Source organism: Ambystoma mexicanum, chromosome 12 (assembly GCF_040938575.1).
Source record: "Ambystoma mexicanum isolate Mex_15411 chromosome 12, UKY_AmexF1_1, whole genome shotgun sequence".
Lineage (NCBI taxonomy): Eukaryota > Metazoa > Chordata > Amphibia > Caudata > Ambystomatidae > Ambystoma > Ambystoma mexicanum.
The window spans coordinates 1,004,386,044-1,004,403,736 of record NC_090936.1 but is presented as its reverse complement, the minus strand read 5'-3'; the positions used below and the strand labels follow the sequence as shown (position 1 = coordinate 1,004,403,736).

The window sequence follows — 17,693 nt, the reverse complement described above, 5'->3', positions numbered from 1 at the left end:
CCTCCTAAAAAGCCTTGGTTTCAGTCACCAGTTTCATTGGCCCCAACCCACCAATTCAATGCAGTCATCATGTTTCTCTATGGGTCCTCAATAATGTATTCTATGGAGCACAATGGATTCCAGGTTGTACCACAGAGGAGGTCACGCGACCGCCGGTTGCTCACCCTGGAGTCTCTGTATCTGCTTGGTGAAGATCTCCGCCTGTTGGGCACTGGCCAGACGCTCGTCCTCCAGAACACCTGCAATGAGAGAAAATGCATAGGTCAACAGCCAAGGTTCGAGGCACGGACTTCCCCAGTCACAGTTGAAATGCACCACTCCTTGTAGCAAGCACACTCATTTGCCCAAGTTCATGGGCGGCCCCTTCGTCTACTATATCCTATTCACTAGCAACAGCACCACTTCAGAGGTTATGGCTTCATTAAGCAGAGGGGCAGATGGGAAATAACAGGTAAAGCGGCGTGCACAGCACAGAGCCAAGTGGTGCACCGTTCAACATGTGGGCAGTTACAGCACGCGTACGAAGGCTAGCATCTCATTCCTGTGCACATTCACCATGTGCATTTGACAGGGTGATAACAGCGTCTGGATATAAGGGCTATGTGCATTTGGCCGGCTAGTAACAAAGGGTTAGTGTCAGGATGTATGGGTAAGGGCATTTGGCAGGCTGGTAACCTAGCTTTAATGTCAGGATATATGTGCTATGTGAATTTGGCAGGGTGGTAACTTAGCTTTGGTGCCGGGATATATGTCCTTTATGTATTTGGCAGGGTGATAACTTAGCATTAGTGTCAGGATATACGGGCTTTGTGCATTTGGAAGGGTGGTAATATGGCATTAGTGTCAGGATATATGTGCTATGTGCATTTGGCAGGGTGGTAACTTAGCATTAGTGTCAGGATATATGTGCTATGTGCATTTGGCAGGGTGGTAACTTACCTTTAGTGTCAGGATATACGTGCTATGTGCATTTGGCAGGGTGGTAACTTAGCATTAGTGTCAGGATATACGGGCTTTGTGCATTTGGAAGGGTGGTAATATGGCATTAGTGTCAGGATATATGTGCTATGTGCATTTGGCAGGGTGGTAACTTAGCATTAGTGTCAGGATATATGTGCTATGTGCATTTGGCAGGGTGGTAACTTACCTTTAGTGTCAGGATATACGTGCTATGTGCATTTGGCAGGGTGGTAACTTAGCATTAGTGTCAGGATATATGTGCTATGTGCATTTGGCAGGGTGGTAACTTACCTTTAGTGTCAGGATATGCGGGCAATATAGATTTGACAGAGTGGTAACTTAGCTTTAGTGTCAGAATATACGGGCTATGTAGATTTGGCAGGGTGGTAACTTAGCTTTGGTGCCGGGATATACGTGCTATGTGCATTTGGCAGGGTGGTAACTTAGCATTAGTGTCCGGATATACGGGCTTTGTGCATTTGGAAGGGTGGTAATATGGCATTAGTGTCAGGATATATGTGCTATGTGCATTTGGCAGGGTGGTAACTTAGCATTAGTGTCAGGATATATGTGCTATGTGCATTTGGGAGGGTGGTAATATGGCATTAGTGTCAGGATATAGGTGCTATGTGCATTTGGCAGGGTGGTAACTTAGCATTAGTGTCAGGATATATGTGCTATGTGCATTTGGCAGGGTGGTAACTTACCTTTAGTGTCAGGATATGCGGGCAATATAGATTTGGCAGAGTGGTAACTTAGCTTTAGTGTCAGAATATGCAGGCTTTGTGCATTTGGCAGGGTGGTAATTTAGCATTAGTGTCGAGTTATACATGCTATGGGCATTTGGTAGGGTGGTAACCTAGCCTTAGTGCCAGGATATACGTGCTATATGCATTTGGCAGGGTGGTAATTTAGTATTAGTGGCAGGATACACATGATTGTGCATTTGGCAGGGTGGTAACACAGCTTTAGTTTCAGCATATGCGGGCTATGTAGATTTGGCAGCCGTGGTAACTTAGTATTAGTGTCAGGATATATGTGCTATGTGCATTTGGCAGGGTGGTAACAGCTTTAGTGTCAGGATATACGTGCTATGTGCATTTGTCAGGGTGGTAACGTAGCATTTGTGTCAGCATATACAGACTTTGTGCATTTCGCAGGGTGGTAACTTAGCATTCGTGTCAGAATATGCGTGCTATGTGTATTTGTCAGAATATGCATGCTATGTGTATTTGGCAGGGTGGTAATTTAGAATTAGTGTCGAGTTGTACATGCTATGGGCATTTGGCAGGGTGGTAACCTAGCCTTAGTGCAAGGATATACGTGCTATATGCATTTGGCTGGGTGGTAACTTAGCATTAGTGCCAGGATATATGTGCTATGTGCATTTGGCAGGGTGGGAACTTAGCTTTAGTGTCAGGATGTACGTGCTATGTGCATTTGGCAGGGTGGTAACCTAGCCTTAGTACCAGGATGCACATGCTATGTGCATTTGGTAGGGTGGTAACACAGCTTTAGTTTCAGCATATGCGGGCTATGTATATTTGGCAGGCGTGGTAACTTAGTATTAGTGTGAGGATATATGTGCTATGTGCATTTGGCAGGGTGGTAACAGCTTTAGTGTCAGGATATACGTGCTATGTGCATTTGGCAGGGTGGTAACAGCTTTAGTGTCAGGATATACGTGCTATGTGCATTTGTCAGGGTGGTAACCTAGCCTTAGTGCCAGGATGCACATGCTATGTGCATTTGGCAGGGTGGTAACACAGCTTTAATTTCAGCATATGCGGGCTATGTACATTTGGCAGGCGTGGTAACTTAGTATTAGTGTCAGGATATATGTGCTATGTGCATTTGGCAGGGTGGTAACAGCTTTAGTGTCAGGATATACGTGCTATGTGCATTTGTCAGGGTGGTAACGTAGCATTTGTGTCAGCATATACAGACTTTGTGCATTTCGCAGGGTGGTAATTTAGCATTCGTGTCAGAATATGTGTGCTATGTGTATTTGTCAGAATATGCATGCTATGTGTATTTGGCAGGGTGGTAATTTAGAATTAGTGTCGAGTTGTACATGCTATGCGCATTTGGCAGGGTAGTAACCTAGCCTTAGTGCAAGGATATACGTGCTATATGCATTTGGCTGGGTGGTAACTTAGCATTAGTGTCAGGATATATGTGCTATGTGCATTTGGCAGGGTGGAAACTTAGCTTTAGTGTCAGGATGTACGTGCTATGTGCATTTGGCAGGGTGGTAACCTAGCCTTAGTACCAGGATGCACATGCTATGTGCATTTGGCAGGGTGGTAACACAGCTTTAGTTTCAGCATATGCGGGCTATGTAGATTTGGCAGGCGTGGTAACTTAGTATTAGTGTCAGGATACACGTGCTATGTGCATTTGGCAGGGTGGTAACCTAGCCTTAGTGCCAGGATACACATGCTATGTGCATTTGGCAGGGTGGTAACACAGCTTTAGTGTCAGGATATACCTGCTATCTGCATTTGGCAGGGTGGTAACTTAACTTTAGTGTCAGGATGTACGTGCTATGTGCATTGGGTAGGGTGGTAACTTAGCATTAGTGTCACAATATGTGTGCTATGCATATTTGTCAGAATATGCGTGCTATGTGTATTTGGCAGGGTGGTAATTTAGCATTAGTGTCGAGTTATATATGCTATGTGCATTTGGCAGGGTGGTAACCTAGCATTAGTGCCAGGATATACGTGCTACATGCATTTGGCAGGGTGGTAACTTAGCATTAGTGGCAGGATACATATGCTATGTGCATTTGACAGGCATGGTAACCTAGCATTAGTGCCAGGATACACATGCTATGTGCATATGGCAGGGTGGTAACACAGCTTTAGTTTCAGCATATGCGGGCTATGTAGATTCGGTAGGCATGGTAACTTAGTATTAGTGTCAGGATATATGTGCTATGTGCATTTGGCAGGGTGGTAACTTAGCTTTAGTGTCAGGATATACGTGCTATGTGCATTTGGCAGGGTGGTAACTTAGCATTAGTATCAGGATATATGTGCTATGTGCATTTGGCAGGGTGGTAACTTAGCTTTAGTGTCAAGATATACGTGCTATGTGCATTTGTCAGGGTGGTAACTTAGCATTAGTGTCAGGATATGCGCATGTGTATTTGTCAGTATATGCATACTATGTGTATTTAGCAGGGTGATAATTTAGCATTAATGTTGAATTATACATGCTGTGTGCATTTGGCAGGGTGGTAACTTAGCATTAGTGTCAGAATATGCGTGCTATGTGTATTTGTCAGAAAATGCGTGCTATGTTTTATTTGGCAGGGTGGCAATTTAGCATTAGTGTCGAGTTATACATGCTATGTGCATTTGGCAGGGTGGTAACCTTGCATTAGTGTCAGGGTATACAGACTTTGTGCATTTGGCAGGGTGGTAACTTAGCATTAGTGTCAGAATATGCGTGCTATGTGTATTTGTCAGAATATGCGTGCTATGTGTATTTGGCAGGGTGGTAATTTGGCATTAGTGTCGAGTTATACATGCTATGTACATTTGGCAGGGTGGTAACCTAGCCTTAGTGCCGGTATATATGTGCTATATGCATTTGGCAGGGTGGTAACTTAGCATTAGTGTCAGGATACACGTGCTATGTGCATTTGGCAGGGTGGTAACTTAGCATTAGTGTCAGGATATACGTGCTATGTGCATTTGGCAGGGTGGTAACTTAGTTTTATTGTCAGGATGTACGTGCTTTGTGCATTTGGCAGGGTGGTAACCTTGCATTAGTGTCAGGATATACAGACTTTGTGCATTTGGCAGGGTGGTAACTTAGCATTAGTGTCAGGATATATGTGCTATGTGCATTTGGCCGGGTGGTAACTTAGCATTAGTGTCAGGATATACGTGCTATGTGCATTTGGCAGGGTGGTAACTTAGCATTAGCGTCAGAATATGCGTGCTATGTGTATTTGCCAGAATATGCGTGCTATGTGTATTTGGCAGGGTGGTAATTTGGCATTAGTGTCGAGTTATACATGCTATGTACATTTGGCAGGGTGGTAACCTTGCATTAGTGCCAGGATATACGTGCTATGTGCATTTGGCAGGGTGGTAACTTAGCATTAGTGTCAGAATATGCGTGCTATGTGTATTTGTCAGAATATGCGTGCTATGTGTATTTGGCAGGGTGGTAATTTGGCATTATTGTCGAGTTATACATGCTATGTACATTTGGCAGGGTGGTAACCTTGCATTAGTGTCAGGATATACAGACTTTGTGCATTTGGCAGGGTGGTAACTTAGCATTAGTGTCAGAATATGCATGCTATGTGTATTTGTCAGAATATGCGTGCTATGTGTATTTGGCAGGGTGGTAATTTGGCATTAGTGTTGAGTTATACATGCTATGTACATTTGGCAGGGTGGTAACCTAGCCTTAGTGCCAGGATATACGTGCTATGTGCATTTCGCAGGGTGGTAACTTAGCATTAGTGTCAGAATATGCGTGCTATGTGTATTTGTCAGAATATGCGTGTTATGTGTATTTGGCAGGGTGGTAATTTGGCATTAGTGTCGAGTTATACATGCTATGTACATTTGGCAGGGTGGTAACCTAGCCTTAGTGCCAGGATATACGTGCTATATGCATTTGGCAGGGTGGTAACTTAGCATTAGTGTCAGGATACACGTGCTGTGTGCATTTGGCAGGGTGGTAACTTAGCATTAGTGTCAGGATACACGTGCTGTGTGCATTTGGCAGGGTGGTAACTTAGCATTAGTGTCAGGATATACGTGCTATGTGCATTTGGCAGGGTGGTAACTTAGCATTAGTGTCAGGATATATGTGCTATGTGCATTTGGCCGGGTGGTAACTTAGCATTAGTGTCAGGATATACAGACTTTGTGCATTTGGCAGAGTGGTAACTTAGCATTAATGTCAGAATATGCATGCTATGTGTATTTGTCAGAATATGCGTGCTATGTGTATTTGGCAGGGTAGTAATTTAGCATTAGTGTCGAGTTATACATGCTATGTGCATTTGGCAGGGTGGTAACCTAGCCTTAATGCCAGGATATACGTGTTATATGCATTTGGCAGGGTGGTAACTTAGCATTAGTGGCAGGATAAATATGCTATGTGCATTTGGCAGGGTGGTAACTTAAGCATTAGTGGCAGGATACATATGCTATGTGCATTTGGCAGGGTGGTAACACAGCTTTAGTGTCAGCATATGCAGGCTATGCAGATTTGGCAGGGTGGTAACTCAGCATTAGTGTCAGGATACACGTGCTATGTGCATTTGGCAGTGTGGTACCATAGCTTTATTGTAAGGATAGACGGCTTCATGCGATTGGCAGGGTGGCAATATGATACTAGTGTCCATATAGTGCTGAATAGGGCTGTTTAAGATGTGAGGAATGTTCCAGGCAACGGATTGATGAGGATCTGTTAGAGATTAGAGTGCATGAGGATGTGGTAGAGTTTACGATCATGAGGATATCATGGAATGTGCGCTAACGGGAATACGCTAGAGCCTGGGCTCATGACATTGTGGTCAAGTGTAGGCGCATCAGGCTGTGTTAGACTTTAGGCGCAGACATCTCTGGTAGAGTGTAGGCTCGTGAGGATGCGGAAGAGTTCAGAATCATGTAGAGTAGAGATGTGAACACATATTGGGAAGGTAGAGTTTAAATCCACAGGGAAGATAAGTAGCTTGGACTCAGGTGAGGGTACTGTAACTTGCCACCAGGGAGATGAGGAAGTGTTGGAAATTATAAAGATGTGGTGGAGCGTTGGTGCATGAGTGTTAGGAAATTACTACTGCTCAGGGATGAGTAGTGGCTTAACTGCCTGCTCAGCTCTACACTGCTACTAAACCAGCAGTGATACCGACCTCTAAGGTAAAACAGAAACATCCCAATAGGTATATACCCCCTTTGCCTTTTGGGGTAACAGTGGCAGAGGATAAGCTTTACTCTCAGGAGGGGTGTAAAATGATAACAGTAGCAATCCAAACAACAACAGTCCAACAACTCCAAAAAAAGAATGCTGAATGAAGGTTCTATGCAAATATATACTTTATTTCAACAATAAAAATACAATCAACAAACTGAAACACTAGCAAAAACCCACCCGTGTAAAGAGAACGCACAAAATGCAGACTAGCAAAGTATGCCCCTCTTGGTAAATGAGCAAGGGCGTTCGGCCCAGAAAATACAACAATGTCACTGCTCAGAAAGGATATGTCTTGAGGAACAAGGTGGAAAAGGGGCTCAAAAGTCACTATGGTCACAGAAAGTGGACCAGCCAGATAGGCCTCTAAACAGTACCTTATCCATGACTGAGAGGCTCAACAGCAGTGAGCCGGGCTTCTTGGCACTTTAGCTATGGTCAAACCAATATTGAGGTGGTTTGAGTCAATGCAATCCTACTGGAAGCCAGTATCAAGTTGCTTCGATGGTGTAGGCTCCTGAAGAGTCAAGTCAGCGGTCAAGACGATGTCTTCCAATGGTTCAAGCAGCAGTCTGCAACAATAGGTTGAGATTGAGCTAGATGGCTAGAAATGGAGCGAGCGGTTTGAGGTTTGCTTGAAGTCCCAAAAGCAGCAACATGGGTCCTATGTTATTTAGAAGAGTGTCAAACGTGGTTAAAGTGGCTCAAAGATGCATCAAAATATTGTAGCTGGATTGTAGCTGCCCTTTAACTTCTGGTTTGCTGTGAATCCATCTCCGGGTGCTCCAGAACAAGATGAGTCCTTCTTGATCACTCTACTCCCAGTCCAGGTGGGTTTAACTGGCACCTACATGGACTCCATCACCTCCAGTGAGGACCTTAGTTCCATTGCAGCATTGCAACTGTCAGAGTGGCAGGACTTAGTCCATAGCGGTTCCCTCCACTGTTCCCTGGAGATGGTTAGGGAGCAGAGCTTGCCTCTGCTTTGGATGCCTTCTGTCTTAACTTCTATAGTAGAGGACTCTGGAATGGAGCGCACACCCAACAGAGGTCCAATAGTGTATTCTTCTTCTTTCTGGTGTCCAAAGATGACTCACAGGAGGAGTGGGAACCCCTTCCTTATAAAGGCAAAATGTTACAGGGAATTGGCCCAGAGCAAACCTGTCATAAGACTTCCATTCCCTCTTGTTGTAACAAGTGACCCTTGCCTTCTACATTAGACACAGAGTCCCTTTCCTTGCAGGAAATGACGGGGACAGAAAGGAAGAGAGCCTGACAGAAGACAGAGATGGTTGGACCCCTCTTCAGACTTACCTCCCATCTCTTTCTACTCTAACTCTGCATTTTCCCATGCCTCCGAACTTTGAAAAAGACTTTTGTGTGCAGCAGCCTGGGGTGATGATGGCTTTATTAAATCAGTGTTTCCTTTGAAGCACTGTTTCCAGGAGACCTACTGGGGGGAGGTGCCCATGCCCTCAGGGAAGGTGTGTCCTCCCTGCTGGAGAATTCAAAGAAGGCAGCATCCTGGCTACTGCCGCACTTGGCAGAGGTGGAGACAATTAGACTAGTGATGAATAAATATGGCCCTGACATAGCTGGGGCTGGGCTCACAGAGTTGACACTTGCATGAATCACTTACAGCTTTCATAATTGTATGCTCTTATCCGTCACCATACCGCAATCAGGCATGGTTTATATTTAGAGATTAGCCTGCCACAAGACTCACTAGGGTAGACAATTATCATAATTTAGGTCGGAGATGCAGAAATTGTCATGGATGTGCAGGGGACCATTGAACCTACACTGTGCCATGGCAAAGCTGGTGCTATCACTTCTTATAGTAATGCACTTGTGTGTATAATAATTTTGGCATGGAGCATTTTGAAGGGCAGCCTGATTAGCAGACCTCCCTTTCAGAAACAGAATTACTGGCATCATGTATTAATACAAATAAAAAAGCTAGATTTGTTTACACCCATGCCAGGTGACATTCTGTCACAATGAGTATGTGTTGAAAGGTGGGCTCCTGGGAATATGGCAAACATAATGCTCCCATAGATGTGCAAGAGTTTAATCTCACAAATTAAGTTTATGTACCTGTCTATTGGGTCAAACACAGGCATTTGTGAACAGTGGACAGTGTGGGGAGGCCTGCATCATCATCAGCACAAGAGGCATCAAACTCATAGCCTTAAGAGATCCCTAGCTATCCAATGACATCAAAATAGGGCTGGGTGAAGACCTGTGAAAACAGCACAAAGCACTATACATACACTGAAAAGGAGTTGGGGGAAGTGTGGTGGCCCTTTTCTTCTGAAACCTGAATATATTCACCAAACTAGCAATCGTTCTCTCTCCACCCTTTTAACCATTTCATTGGTAGATTCATGCTGCATATAAACTCACATTTGGTCCCAGTAATATACTCCACTGGGTGCAATTTAGAGAAAGATGTTCTACAAATCTGCATCCCTGGCCAGCATACAATGCAAACCTATCACTCGTTCAACCAGTCAGCTTTGCAATTCACCTGAAGCCACACCTAGCAGGATCCTACTACCCCTAAGGGAGTCTGCTGTATGGACCGATGCACTGGTTGACACAGAAAGGCCAGGCGGAATTCCTCAATGCACCAACACAAACCTACCTGATGATCAGTCCTTGGGATGCCTTAACAAAGAAACCGGACAGAACTGCACAGACTTTATCAGAATCAAGATGAGTCAAGAGACGTCCACCGTAAACTGGAAAAACTCATACACAAATTTCAAAAACCATCACTTCAACTAAGATCTAGCCATCCTTCAAAGTAGAGGGCAGAATCCTAGGGTGATGAACGGTACTCTTTAACGACACAGTAGCACAATCCGCTCCAGTGGTTCAGAAAATACGATGTTCAGGAGAATGGCCGGAAATATCAAAGCTCAGGAACCGCCGAACACACAAATAAAACACTATTAGAGATGGCAAGGGAGTTGAAGCAATCCTTTCTCCAAGCAACAGACAAACCCCATCACCAGCCTACTGCACGACCATTTCATGTCTGAATTTGTGGAGAAGAGGTGCAGTACAGACAACCTTGTCTCAATGGTGAAGGGAAGTCTAGCAGAAGTAAAATTGTCCTGAAAAGAAGGTGTGGTTAGTCGAGAAGCGAACATAATTGCCAATCCAGGATGACTCTGTGTCTCAAATCCATGTAAAGCACAAACTTCACTGGAATTCTAATTTTCCCTAATGCCCAAATAGGATATGATTGAACTAACATAGAGCGTGAAAGATTTGTTCAACCCAGGAACTTAATTAAAGGAATGACCCTTTCCAACTGACTGGGTAGTAATGGTCCCTCTCGTAGAAATGTAGGTCTTTGCACTCTTGAAGAAATCTGACAAATACGCAGCAGATCTAGCAAATGGTTTCCCTACACCAAACATTCCTCCGTGAACAAATTAGTGGAGATAATTATTCAGAGGACCGAAGAAACCACCTGAAACACAGAGGATCTCTTCACGATCTATTATAATCTGAGATCAGACCAAGAAGAGGAGCAGGGTCTGTATTTGTAGACTTCTAGGAAGACCAGTTGCCCCCCACGCCACTCTCAGGTGAAAGGTCTGCAGAGTCTACTGCCCCTATCGCCAGCCTAAGCCAGAGTGGGTAATGTCACTCCTCAAAGCTCCACAGTCCCACATAGGTAGCCAGGAAATACCTTTGGATATAACTGTTCCTTTCAACAAGTGGTCGAAGTGTACGAAAAGAAGTAGTGGAACTACGCTCCTTGATGGTCCACCCCCGCTCTCCACAAACCCTATTGCTATGAACCCTCCCATGCCCAATCCAAACCCCCAAACAAACACACCTGCTGTTTAAGGGAATGTTCGTTCAGTGCAGTGTACTGAAGTGCAAGATCCAACTTCTTCCTACACTTTTATTTTAAAACGAAACCATTCTGGAACGGGTTCTTTTTAAAATAAAAGTATAGGAACAGTAAACCCTTTTTTTTAAGTGGAGGAGCCCCACTCCCAACCACCCCTACCCACTCTGACCAATGTTCTCAACAAAAGTAAATGGGAGCATTTACATAATGCAATGTATGCACCAATTCCATGTCCGGCCCCACGGAGGTCTTCACAGTCTCCCCTGCTGTGCAATGCATACAGGCAGCCCGTGGCTGGCCTTAGAACATTTCAAAATGAGAGATTCCTAATACAGGCATGCCACACCCAGATCCACCTCCAAAGGATGAATGGAGGATTCGGTGTGTCCACCCACTAAATAGTACATCGAGCCAGATTTGCAGAATATCCCCAATTCATATGTCGGAGGAACGTTTACATATAATTCATTTCATTAGAGATGATCTGCATATGTTTGGTCATTCTGAAAGCTGGGAGCTTTGTGAGAGGGGTCCGAAACCGGCAGAGGGAGACCCTTGTGAACTTGGTGAGAGGGGTCCGAGCCCGGCACAAGGAGATGCCTGTGAACCTTGTGGGAGCAGTCCAAGCCCAGTAGAGGGAGACCTTGTGAACCTTTGTGAGAGAAGCCGGCATCAGAGTGGTCCGGTGCCACATGGGCGCTCATTCAAAGGTCTATGGCTGGTTCCCCTTCACCCGAACCAGGAGAAACAACAAGTACCAAGAGGCCTTATGTGATGCCGGCGTGAGGTGTCACGCTGGTCATTCGAGGGTCAAACCAAACCTTTTGTACAGTCAAAATTCTTTGACACGTTGTGGAGGCAGACGTGAACCCGACCAGGGATGCCTGCGAATTGGGGTGAACCCTACCACACACTAGAACATGGTGATGAATGAACTGTGGAAAGCCTGACTGGGGGCTTTAGAGAAAGCCTGACTGGGGGTTGAGACTCGAACTTAGGCAAAGAGAAGAATCTAAGGGGTCTAGAATGACTTTTTGTTGAAATGTGAGGGATGCCAAGAGAAAGCTAGGGGAAGGGAACCCCCGATTTCTGATGAGATTTAGAAATTGTGAACTGAGGAAAGTGTGAACCCGACTGAGGGAATTGTGAAATTGGTGTTTGCGTCCGGCTGAAGGGAACGCTGTGCGAACTGTGATATTGTGAAGCGCGCACTTGCTATAGAATAGCAGAGTGACCCAGCGAGACGTGATCGCACTTCAGAAGCCTCTGTTTAAATTGGCAAGTGCTTTGAGAGGCTACCGTTGAAAGAAGGATCGTAGCCTGGCTAAGGGGAATCCTAGGGTTGAAGAGTAATCGCCCAACGTGAAGGTTACCAGAAGGAACTGTTTGTTTTGGCATATGAGGCCCTCTGAAGCAAGAGGCTTTGCATGAGAAGAGACTTGGGCACAGAAGGCCCTGATATAGAGAAAAGGAACTGTAAGCTCATGCTGGAGAAGCCCAGGAGTGTGCTGTGCTCGAGAGTCCTCCCTTGGCCCGTGCTGAAAACATGGGGAAGGGCTACCCCGGCCATAACATCTTGACTTATCATTTTGTGAACACTTATTTATTTTATTGTGAACATTATCCCACACTCTTTGTAGCATAGCAATAAAGATTGGTCATAGTTGTTCTTAGTATAGGCCCTTTTATTTGACTAGACTCCACTTGGACTGTAGTAATATTATTTCAGGGTCGTAGCTTGCTCGCATCTTAGATTAAGGTTTAGATTAGGTGTTTATCTCACCCATTTACAGTTCAATTAACACCTTTGAACTGTGATCACTTGTGTCGGTCTTTGATACGATACATTGTTGACCCGGATAGAAGCTCAGGGGCTACAACCAAAATGCTAGCTAGTCCTGAGTCCCGACATTAGCGTAGCCCCGGATCTTTTACAAACCTAGCAACACCCCTGGTATAAAGCAAACTAGATTCCTGCAAAGCCAGAAACAAACACTGACCGAATGAAAAATAACTCCAACTGGTGCTTAGCTCAACAGCTAAATTAGCCAAAGAGCTAGGCAAAAGCTCTTCTGGATCCCTGTGGCATAAAAAGTCAAACCTGCTGAGCATCGTGGTCCAAGGGCTCCTGTATCTTCAGGAACTCATCCCATGTTGCAATCCATTGAGAGACCCGAGATCATATGAACTCAAGAAGATTGTACAGGTCCCACAAACAGATCCAGCACCACACAACAAGAAGCATGGCGCAAACCTGACCTGGCGTTAAAGGTACACCAAGGCCACCTAAAATTCTGATGACCACTTACAATTGTCTTATTTTCAACAAACAATGGACTGAAGGGCAGCCTTCACCCTCCAGCATACCTTGTGCCATTCCATGCACATGCACACAATATAGGTCTTAATGCAAGTGAACCAAGGGGCTTGTCCATATAAAGCAACCAGAGAGCTCTGGAGTAGCCTCTTTGCACTTTGCAGAGTACCAGAAATAGATAAATATGTATTATGTTGCATACATACTGTTTGTTTTCAGTGAAGATCCGCTCGCTTGTGACTTGTACCTTAATCGTGGTAAAGATATTTGACAAGTGGCTGCCGGACTGAGTAGATGGGTTTTGCAAGCAGTGTTTTTTCCTATTACACAGAGCGATGGTTATCATTGTAGTTACTCGCCCTCAAGTGGATGTGGTTTGGTATTGGCCAACACTCCTGCGCCATTACTCTCAAGGTGGGACAAGACCATCGTATTGAGGGGCCCCAAAAGGTGACAGACTTCTGCAATTGTGTGAAATCTTTGGGAATCTGCGGTTGTTGAAACTACGTTTAAGGCAGAGGCACTTTAAATCACTATCACACAAAACAATTTAGCAGAGCACCAAACTCACATCACATGCAACTTCTGTAGACCATTCACATGCAGAACCCTGAGCCTCGTGAAAAGTAGACCATTCACATGCAGAACCCTGAGCCTCGTGAAAATCAGCTGTAACCGCCGGCAGGCGGATCACGCCGGCGGCCAGCGCAAAGGCCACTCTAAGGCCTGTTGAGAGCCTGCTCACCCCCTCATTCACTCTTCCTCACCGTGGGGCGAGGGCAGGAGCCCCCCCAGCACCCCAGCCCAGCAGAGAAGCCACGAGACCACGAGCAACACGGACAGGGCCTGCCTGACCCTGTCCCCACACGCCGCCTGACCCACGCATGCCGGGCGCAGCGCGGGCTGAAACCGAGGCTGAGCCTCGTGAAAATCAGCTGTAACCGCCGGCAGGCGGATCACGCCGGCGGCCAGCGCAAAGGCCACTCTAAGGCCTGTTGAGAGCCTGTTAGGAGCATCAGGAGCCAGGGGCCACGGACCCTGCCCTCACCATTCCGGCCGCAACAGCACACAACGGACTAGCCCCTGAGCCGAGGAGCATCTTCTGCTACACACGGTTCGGCCGTGCTTAGATCACCCTGCCTCATCGAACTCCCTCAAAGGCGAGGGTTGACATCTTTTCACAGCCAGGTATGCCCATCGTGCACACTCATTATTGCCAGCTGTACGGCGAGTTCTGAGGCGTAACGCTTCTTGAGTCTCGCCCGACCTCGTCAGATTCTTCCGCCTGGCCCAGCAATGGCGGGCGCATAGCGGCACCAGAGCGAGGCTCTGGCGCCCAGAGACCACTGTATTATTGCGTAGTGCCTTATGGTCGCCCAGAGACCACTGTATTATTGCGTAGTGCCTTATGGTCGCCCAGAGACCACTGTATTATTGCGTAGTGCCTTATGGTCGCCCAGAGACCACTGTATTATTGCGTAGTGCCTTATGGTCGCCCAGAGACCACTGTATTATTGCGTAGTGCCTTATGGTCGCCCAGAGACCACTGTATTATTGCGTAGTGCCTTATGGTCGCCCAGAGACCACTGTAGTATTGTGTAGTGCCTTATGGTCGCCCAGAGACCACTGTAGTATTGTGTAGTGCCTTATGGTCGCCCAGAGACCACTGTATTATTGCGTAGTGCCTTATGGTCGCCCAGAGACCACTGTATTATTGCGTAGTGCCTTATGGTCGCCCAGAGACCACTGTAGTATTGTGTAGTGCCTTATGGTCGCCCATAGACCACTGTATTATTGCGTAGTGCCTTTATGGTCGCCCAGAGACCACTATATTCTGACATCCTCTAGGCAACTAGCGCCTTGCACTACTAGAACCATCGCTGCTCAGTCTCGCCTCCCTCCACGTGCACTACAGAGTATTCCAGCATGCTACCAGGGCTGCACCACCAGATTAGCACACTACTACTCATAGGCGCACTCCTCGCCAATGCAATATATGAACGACACTATCTACACTCGTGCTTACCTAGCTCCAGCATCATGATGCAGTCCAACACAAATTCGACACCTCACCCCAGCCCCAACACCGCGCATCCTCACACCTCTACACCTAATAGCTGCACCAGACTGTGCAGACTGAGGACACGCACACTACCTAGGTCCTTCTCATCGCAACACATCCCAGCATCACTCAGAAACTATAGATTAGGTTCTCGCACTTCTGTCTCTCACAACTTTGTGGGTAGGATTCCCCACATCCCCACACCGTGTTCCAACCTCACACCCACCACTATACCATCCACCCCACCCAACTTCAAGCTGAAAAAACAAACGAAACAGCGGCCTCCCAACAGAAGTCAGGTAGCACCTACACTCAAATGCGCATTACTTAACACTCGATCGCTCACTGCCCATGCCTTAGAAATCAACGAGCTCATCTCCAGCTTCGACCTAGATCTGCTAGCCATCACAGAGACTTGGCTGCATGAAGCCTCAGGCCCCGCCATTACCCTAGCTGTACCAGTAGGCTACTCCATCCTTAGACAAGACAGACCTACAAAATCAGGGGGAGGGGTTGCCATAATCTATAAAGACATCCACCATATCAGGCCCACACCCCACACATGGGAAGGGAATGCAGACATACTATCGGCCAAACTATCCCTCTCTCACAACAACACCATTAACATTCACGTCATCTACCGGCCTCCAGGACTCCCAACCGATTTTCAAGGGCAAATTACGCATATTCTCAGCGAAAACCTAAAAAAATCCACCAAAACCTTACTCCTAGGTGATCTTAACCTAGGCTATAATGACCCAAAGGACAAAACAGCAACCTCCTTCCTCAAGGACCTCTCCAACCTAGACTTCACACAAAAAATCCTGACACCCACCCACTCCAAAGGCAGAACTCTTGACTGGCTGGCCGACCATAACTGTAACTCCTCTATCACATCCAACACATTCCTCCCTTGGACAGATCACAGCTGCATACAATTCTCTATCCCTACGTTACCTACCAGAAAAACACCAGTACATAAATCCGCCACCCTAGCCAGAAGCTCCAAAAAGTTAACTGCAGACAATCTACTCCCCCTTCTCAGCACCCCATGCCTCGCCCCTCCTTTCCCTCAAGATCCTAACATCCTAGCAGACATACTCAAGGATACGCTCACCAATGCTATAAACTCCATCGCTCCTCTAGAAGAGAAAAAAGAAAAAAAATCCTTCCACTCAAACGCATGGTTCACAGAGGACCTCCAAGCTCTGCGTGACAAAAAGCGCCAAGCACTTAAAAACTGGCAGGCCAACCCATGCGACATCACCAAAGACTTATTCAAAGTCACTGCAAAAAAATACAAAACCGCCATCTTCAATGCCAAATCTGAATCATACAACCGTCGAATACTAGACTCAAAGTGCCACTCAAGAGAACTCTTCTCTATCTTTAAAGAGCTCACAGTGCCTCCCACTTCCTCTGACGAGATCATCAAGGATGAAGGCTGGTGCAACAGTATCCAAGCCGCCATGCTCAACAAAATAGACCTCTTACAAAACAAAATCCGCAACCACTACAATACCTTGCCAAAACAGAGTCGACACTTAGATTCCCAATCCCATAGCAAAACCACTAACATTCCCAAATTTGCCTTTAAAGAAGTTTCAGAACTAGAAGTCCTGGACATACTGAAACATCTGAAACCATCGACTTGCAAAGCCGATACATGCCCCCCTAAATTAATCAAGGACTGCGCTGAACCACTTGCCCCAATCATTACCGCATTCATTAATGCCTCATTCAAGTCCTGCTCTGTCCCAGACAGTCTTAAAGAAGCCTGGGTGCGCCCACTTCTAAAAAAGCCCACTCTCGACCCCACGATGCCTAACAATTACAGACCTATAACAACTGTCCCCTTCCTTCTCAAGATTCTAGATAAAGTGGCACACAGCCAAATCCAACTATACCTCGAATCTAACTCCATCCTAGGCACCAGACAGTCAGGCTTCCGCAAAGGTCATGGAACAGAGACTGCTTTGCTGGACCTAAAAAACCAAATAACCAAGATATTGGACAAAGGTAAACCCGCCCTTTTACTTCTCCTCGACCTCTCTGCGGCATTCGACCTAGTGGACCACAAGACCCTCACCTCACACCTCTCCCACTCCGCACATTTCTCTGACCAAGCCACCTCCTGGATAACCTCATTTCTTGAAGGGAGGGCCATGAAAGTCTTTTCAAACATTTCGAGCGCAACACCATCCATAATACACTGCGGTGTCCCTCAAGGCTCCTGTACAGCACCTACGCTTTACAATCTATTCACTAAGCCCCTATTCGAGAAACTTGATGCACTTGGGATTGCCTACACCAACTACGCCGACGACACCCAAGTGCTCCTCCCTCTATCAGGCTCATACCACAAAGACGCCCTAGCTCTAAAACTCATATATGCCACCATTCAAGCCTGGATGGCCACTAACGGCCTATGTCTTAACGGGGATAAGACTGAAATCCTTATCCTCGGCCAAAAATCCACACTGGCCAGGCTAGACAGCTGCTATGCCAATTTCAACATCGACAACTGCACT

The 17,693-nt window shown here is 46.2% G+C and overlaps 1 protein-coding gene across 3 annotated transcripts in view; it reads right to left on the bottom strand.

The window, feature by feature from the left end:
* CCDC136 (coiled-coil domain containing 136) overlaps positions 1 to 17,693 on the bottom strand; it is a 391,788-nt gene that overhangs the window by 210,209 nt on the left and 163,886 nt on the right. For all 3 annotated transcript variants that reach the window (XM_069629532.1, XM_069629531.1, XM_069629533.1), the window contains exon 4: positions 165 to 239. In XM_069629532.1, coding sequence (XP_069485633.1) covers positions 165 to 239 — 75 coding nt within the window. The remainder of the gene's footprint in view (positions 1 to 164; positions 240 to 17,693) is intronic.